This window comes from Pristiophorus japonicus, chromosome 2 (assembly GCF_044704955.1).
Source record: "Pristiophorus japonicus isolate sPriJap1 chromosome 2, sPriJap1.hap1, whole genome shotgun sequence".
NCBI lineage: Eukaryota > Metazoa > Chordata > Chondrichthyes > Pristiophoridae > Pristiophorus > Pristiophorus japonicus.
In genome coordinates, this window is record NC_091978.1 from 157,000,817 (window position 1) to 157,007,772 (window position 6,956).

General features: G+C 43.6%; 1 protein-coding gene across 3 annotated transcripts in view; it reads right to left on the reverse strand.

Annotated features, from left to right (window-relative positions):
* Positions 1 to 6,619, reverse strand: part of spata18 (spermatogenesis associated 18) — a 347,300-nt gene extending 340,681 nt beyond the window's left edge. For 2 of the 3 annotated variants that reach the window (XM_070870070.1, XM_070870069.1), the window contains exon 1: positions 6,421 to 6,619. In XM_070870070.1, the coding sequence (XP_070726171.1) occupies positions 6,421 to 6,507 (87 nt within the window). In that variant the 5' untranslated portion in view covers positions 6,508 to 6,619. The remainder of the gene's footprint in view (positions 1 to 6,420) is intronic. The other variant, XM_070870071.1, reaches the window with a different exon arrangement.
* Positions 6,620 to 6,956: the final 337 nt, after the last annotated feature.

A 6,956-nucleotide genomic window follows, 5' to 3' on the forward strand; every position in this document is an offset into this window, starting at 1 on the left:
CCTCCATCTGGATAGTGGGTCGATTCCACCTGCATGAATATTGGCTGCTGTTTCTCAAAATGGCCGGCGTGATTTTAAGCGCTTTCGTGGTGAGTTTTTCAAGTCTTCATGAATAGGGAGGTCGATGTTGCTCATGATTTGTTTCCATCTCACGGAGCATGGTGGCATCACGGCGAATGGTAGGTGGGGTAATGTGGGACAGCACCGGAAGCCACTCAGTTGGAATGGACTTAAGCGTCCCGGACACCGCCCTCATGGCAGCGTTTAGCTGCACGTCCTCGATCTTTGTGTGGTGGCTGCAGAACGATGAGGCAGAGCAGTATTCTCTGGATTGAATTTAAAGTATTGGAGGAAAGGGAGCCAATGTAGTCAGCAAGGGCAGGGGTGATAGGCAAGCAGGAATTAGTGCAGGACAGGAGAAATGTGACAGGGTTTTGGACAAGTTAGTGCTCATGACAAACAAAAGATGGGAAGCTGACGAGAAGAACATTAGAGTAGTTGGATCTGGAGGTGACAAAGACATGGATACATTTTTCAGTGACAAAGAGGCTGAGGTAGGGGCTTATGGCTAACGTTACTGAGGGGCAGCATTAGTGACAGGTAGCTGTCCCCAGGTGTAATGGTTGAGGTGAGAGTCCTCTATTCTCATTCTCATTTTGCCCTCTGGTTACGACTCACCTAGTTACCTGTCCTGGACATACAAAACTCTAACTCTAGTCGAGAATCAGGGACACCAAGAGAGAATTTTTGCATTCAATGAAAAATATCATGAATCAGTATTAGGGGTTTCTGCCGCTCTTCCTGTGAAGTTATTGTAGCAGAGCAGGAATGGCTCCAAGGAAATTCCAGGCCGTGGTTTTTGTTCCAAATTTTGGGTCTTGCCTTAGATATTCTCAGGTAGAGCAGTGTTAGTCACTCCCATAAGCAGTCTGAGCACCTTAGGTTATACTGCCCAGCATCTAATAATACAATAGTGTACCCTCGCTCCAGAAGGCAAGTGCTTTTTATAGTGTTCCTTTGGCCCAGGAGGAGCAGCAGGGCTCCTCCCAAACGGTCAAGAAAGCCTTTGGCCTCCCTTCTGCCGATTGTGGCCTCTCTCTAGCCCCTGCCACGATTGGAAACCTCCATCCTCCACCCCGACCTGCAGGCTGCCCCACGAGATTGGCAATGCCTCCAAGCAGCCTGCTGTCGCTCGTTTTCCCGCTCAGCTGCCAAACAATTTGGCAGGCTGCCAGGCGGGAAACAGAAGAAAAAAAATTAGAACAAGGTCTGGCCATTAAATTTGGCAGGGCCAACGCGTCCCCGGCTTCAATGAGTTTCGCCTACACTATTGTGCTCCCCCCACACCGTCCCCAGAACTATCAGGGCCTAATCTAGGCCAGAGACAAATCATTAAGCTACTTCATTTCACAGCAAGTCATGACTGGATTCTGGGGCCGAAATTCAGCCCCGCCCAAAACGGGTCACACCTACCACTTTTGAAGTATTTTTAAACCGCAGCTTCCGATGAGGTGGCCTCTTTCACGAAATTCAGCTCTTTGTCATTTTTTTTCAGGTGGACCAGAAGTCGGTCATAATGGGGGTGGAAGTGTGGTGGTAAGTACTCTAGAGGGGCAGAAGTGGAGGCAGGACAGAGTCACCATCGTTGTCAATCAGCAGTGGAGCGGTGATGACGTCAGTACGCGTCTGCATCACCATGTCTCTCCCCTCATTTAAAGGGGAGAGAAGCAGTGATTGTTTAGGTGTGGCCCACCAGGGAAGGTTTTGGTCGGGCCAGCGGCCTGGCACCCAAGAGGGGCTGCCAGGCTGCTTCTTGGCGGCCCGACCAAACCCGGGGGCGTAACTGTCCGGCCGATCAGGATATTGGCCGGCAAAAAAAATGGCGTCCGCCCTCCCCTTGAAGGGCCGCCACACTGCCATGGCTCACAGAGTGAAAGGAAAAGCTGTCGGGGGCACCGCATGGCGGATTTATGGTTTTTTAGCTAAATTTTGCGAGGGGTGCGGGAGATCGGCGGTGCGCCCTTTGTTGACACACTTAGGACGGTTGGCAGCTACCAGGACCAGAGATTTCTCAACACAATGGGTGCAAGGTGTTTATTGATTACTAAGAAAAGCTAATGAATTGCTTATTGTTTACAACCTTTGTGGAAAACAACTTCCATTAGCATTTTAATCACATTGTGTCTAGGTGTCTTTTTTCCATAAACTTGTGTGACTATGCTTTGCTTTAAAGCCCCAAAATGTAAGAGTAATTCCTTTCCAAATTCTTTATATAGAAAAATGGTTAAAAAAAAATCCCAAAACACGAGAGTCTTGTATAGGACGGATAGCTTAGCTATATCTCCAATATGGACTAGAAATTGCGCATTCAGTCCACTCTAGCACAGAGCAGACAATTCACATCTACTGCTCTCAACGGCTTTGGACCTTACTAAGTCCAAGAAACATCAAGAATTAACAGTCTCCCAATGGGAATATCTCATACATCCCCCATTTTGTTTAAAAGAAATGTGCATATATTGGACTTGTGTCGAATTAAAGAATATTTTTCACACTACCAATTGCCATGGATCCATTTCAGGGTAATGGCATGGAGGAGAGCTTGAAGATGCGGTGCAAGGCAGTGAAATTAACTTTCTCGTACAACACTGAAGACATATCAGTTATCATATCGCTACCATAAAACTAACAATGATTGTTTTATAGCTGTAATCTTGTTTTACTGTGTGTGTGTGTGCGTGTGTGTGTGTGTTTTTGCGTCAAAAGAAAGTGAAAGAAAATACAGTTTGGAATAAATTCATTTAGTTGCTTTTTTATAGCTTACAGCAGCATTTAAGCTATTCAGTTACTGTTGAATGAAAAAGTGCCAGTATATGACATTTTCCTGTAACTGACTGCAAATTATTTTCTGATAGACCTATAGCAATAGTGCAAGAAAGGAGTCTATGATTCCTTCCTGAAATCAGGACGTCTCAATTTCTTGTTCAATAACTCAATACATTCAGCATTTGCCATCCATGTTTATTTGATGAATTCATGAAGAAATTTCACTTTTATAACATGTAGCTTATGGTTTCTTGTTAATCTTGTGTGTTCATGAAGACAGTGGAGGATATTTCTGGGGTATGAAACATTTTTTCAATCTTGCCAACTAATGTCAACAATGGACATCAGGTACAGCACAGTCAGATGTAGAATAAAGTTCTCTCAACTATACTCAGACAATCTGGCTTAACGCTAACCACAAAAGCACCTCCTCCTTCATAGTGGATAATTTTAACTTGTGGCTTTGGGGAAAACAGCTAATCCCAGATTGGCCCACATTATACACCCCTCCCAATTTTTGTTTCCATTGATGTCAAGGCTGCCTGGCCTTGTCCTCAAAGGGGGTGAGATGTCCAAAGGTGGGGAAACCCCCTCTGGTGCCTGGCATTGTTCACTGATTTGTCCTGCAAAGAGATAAGTAAATGAAGTCTGGCAGTGGCAAGTGGCATGGGAGATGTGAAATAAGAGAGATGGGTGTTTGTGTGAGCATGTTAAAATGGAGAATGGGGATTTGAGGTTGTGCAAGGCAATTGTTGTGTGTTTGGGGAGTAATGTAGCCATAGTGCAGGATAAGGGTTTGAGGCACCCTTAACCAAAGAACATTACAAAAGATTAATTGAGGAACTGCTGCTTTAAGAGGATGAAGAGTGTGCTGGTGCCCAGGATGGTAAAGGAAGAAAACAGAGAGGTGGAAGGTGTGATTCCTTGCCTGCCCTGCTGAGAATATGGCACTTCTTGCAGCACTGTTCTGCAATACACGGGGTGAGGGAATTGGCAGTCAGTGCTAGTGCCAACTCCCTCCAGGTGGTATGAGTGATAAACCTGGGTGACTTGGTGGCACCCATACTCAGAAGCCTGTTCATCTGGCCTTCAATCCCCCATGTGAAGGAGTCCGTTTGTGCATTCTTCACTTCTGGCTTGGTGCCGTGTCCTGACACTGATGGCACTTGGACCAAATTATGAATATTCAATTATAATAAAAGTGTTGGTAAAACATGTATTGAAGAGAATGAAAGAGTCAAGCAGTGTTCCTGCCTTACCGTCTTGTCCCCTACTTGCACCAATAGATAAGCAAATGAGAATACCCAGGAAATGTTCATGCATCTAGAGGCCAGTGGCAGATATAACATTTTTGTTCCCCAAAGGTGCAACAGCAATGTAAATCGAACTGAGGAAATTCTGGGCATTATTGTTTGTGCTGCCTAAAAATAAGTCTAGACAGAGCACCATAAAACAACAATGTTTAATGTAAAGTAAACTTAAAGCTACTGATGTAATCAAGGTACTAACTAAAGGCTACATTTCTACTTATTAATTTAAATAATATTTCATTGTGGGTTGTGGAACAAGCTGGTCACATTATTTACAGATTGTGTTTAAACAGCCTAGCAAGAAGGTAAATAGATATTTATTTTAATAAATGTGAAGGACAAGGTTGCTGAAGCTAATTAAACTAAATGCAACTCCATTATAATGAAGGACTTCTCCAATTGATTATTCTAAATGCATATTTCAAAATGATTAAATGAATGAAATCATAAATCCCCGATTGAAATAAAACTCTAAACAACAAGTCAATTTTGTTGCCCATGCAAATTTGCAAATATTTACTGACTTAGATAATCGTCTTAATGGACATAAATTGATTGCAACCGATTTGTGCAAAGTGTGTATTTTGCTGAAACTCAATCCTCTGTAGAAGTGAAAGAGAACAAAATGAAACTAACCCAACAAGTTGCTGCTGCAGTTTTACCTGCGACGTAGTTGCCCCCTAGTGAACGGAATCCACATTGTGACTCTGGGAGGAGCTCTTCAGCCACAGGGAGAATACGGTTGAGGAAGACTCTAGCGATGATTTTCCCAATGGCTGACAGCAGGGAGGTTCCTCTGTAGTTGCTGCAGTCGGACTTGTCCCCTTTTTAAAAATATGGTCACGATTACAGCATCTCTGAGATCTCCTGGCATGCTCTCCTCCATCCAGATAAGAGAGATGAGGCCAAGCATTCGTGCCAATAGTACTTCTCCGCCATACATTAGTGCCTTGGTGGAGATTCCATCTGCTCCCAATGCCTTGTTGTTCTTGAGTTGACGGATGGCCTTTTCTACCTCGTGCAGGGCTGGGGTTTGCTGAGATGGTGGTGGGTAGCATGCTGCGGGATGGAGTCGAGGACACTCGAGTCAAAGGCAGAGTCTCAACTGAGATCTTCAAAGTGCTCCTTCCAGCGGGCCCTGACTGCCTCAGTGTCCTTAATGAGTATCTCCCCGTTCTATTCAAGCAAGCGCTCTATTCGGAACTCCTACATGGCAAGCGAGCCCCAGGTGGGCAAAGGAAATGTTTCAAGAACACCCTTAAAGCCTCCTTGATAAAGTGCAACATCCCCACCGGCACCTGGGAATCCCTGGCCCAAGACCGCCCTAAGTGGAGGAAGAGCATCCGGAGGACGCTGAGCACCTCGAGTCTCGTCGCCGAGAGCATGCAGAAAACAAGCGCAGGCAGAAGGAGCGTGCAGCAAACCAGACTCCCCACCCACCCTTTCCTTCAACAACTGTCTGTCCCACCTGTGACAGAGACTGTAATTCCCGAATTGGACTGTTTAGTCACCTGAGAACTCACTTTTAGAGTGGAAGCAAATCTTCCTCGATTTCGAGGGACTGTCTATGATGATGATGATGATGGACCTGCAACGTTGCCTAAAAATATATATTGTTCCCTTACAAAATATCACTATTTACACATTGGTTATTGACAAAATATTATCTGTGTAAGAAAATAAAATTATTTGTGTGGGCTAATGTTAGCTTAACTTTTGCATATGACAGTATCAGTGATAAGTGTACTTAAGTAATTTTGATTGAAGGAGTAAAAATGCATTACAGAGCGTAGCTGCAGAAAATGTGTTGTACAATTTTACTGGAGCTGGTTTTAACATTGCCATGGCAACGAGCGTCCTTGGTTACCAAACTCGCGGGAAATCTCCACATTAACCTGCAAAATGTCTACAAGAATAACTTTACCAGGACACGTTGCACATTGGAATGTATAGTGTCTAAAAACCTGTCTAATATTTGCAGTTGGAGTCTACTACATTAAATAGCAAAATAACAATTATATGCAGCTAATCAAAACTAAGGTTGATCACTTATTAAATTAACGTGAGACCAAAGCACAAAGCACAATAGCGCTATTCACAATGCAAATTAGATCATACATGAGTGTTTTCAAGTAGTTTATTCATGCAAAATCCTTTTTTCAAAAAGATGCTTCCAGTTCCAGTATATTGCACAGTGACATTCTGAATACAAATGATGCATGCTTACATAGACTTTCTGGCGAATTCGCCTGGATTTCCCAAACGAAAGTATAATAGAACTCACGTGATATTCTTTGTACCAGGTTTCAAGTTTATTCTGCAGCAGTTTGTAGGTCGTCGTATTGACTAGCCTTCGCAAAGTGTTAGCCATAGTTGAGGGGCAGCCGCTCGTAGTTCCTGGGAATGGCCACACGGTCAGTTCCGATCCACCTGAGGCAGAGGGATTGCTGCAGTATTTATACAGGGGTGGGCGGATTACTATGTGCTTTTGGTGTCAGGGACGCTACGCGTGCGCTGTGCTGCCACCGCGGTTCTTTAGTTGTAGCAACGCTATTACTTTGCTGCAATCTTGTTCAGCTCTTATTGTAGTGGAGCATTCAGAAATGTGTGGCATTGACCCTGTTTAGCAAAATACTATATGACTTCCTACAAGATGAAACCTTATGAACTTTTTACCATGTTTGTAATTTCCATTAGTGCCTAATTTTATTTTAAAATGTTTAACTCAAAAACGTCTAAAGATTGCATATGCATGTAATGTATTTTTCACGTTTTTCCTATTTGTTACAAAATAATTATATATTTGAAATTATAGAAAGT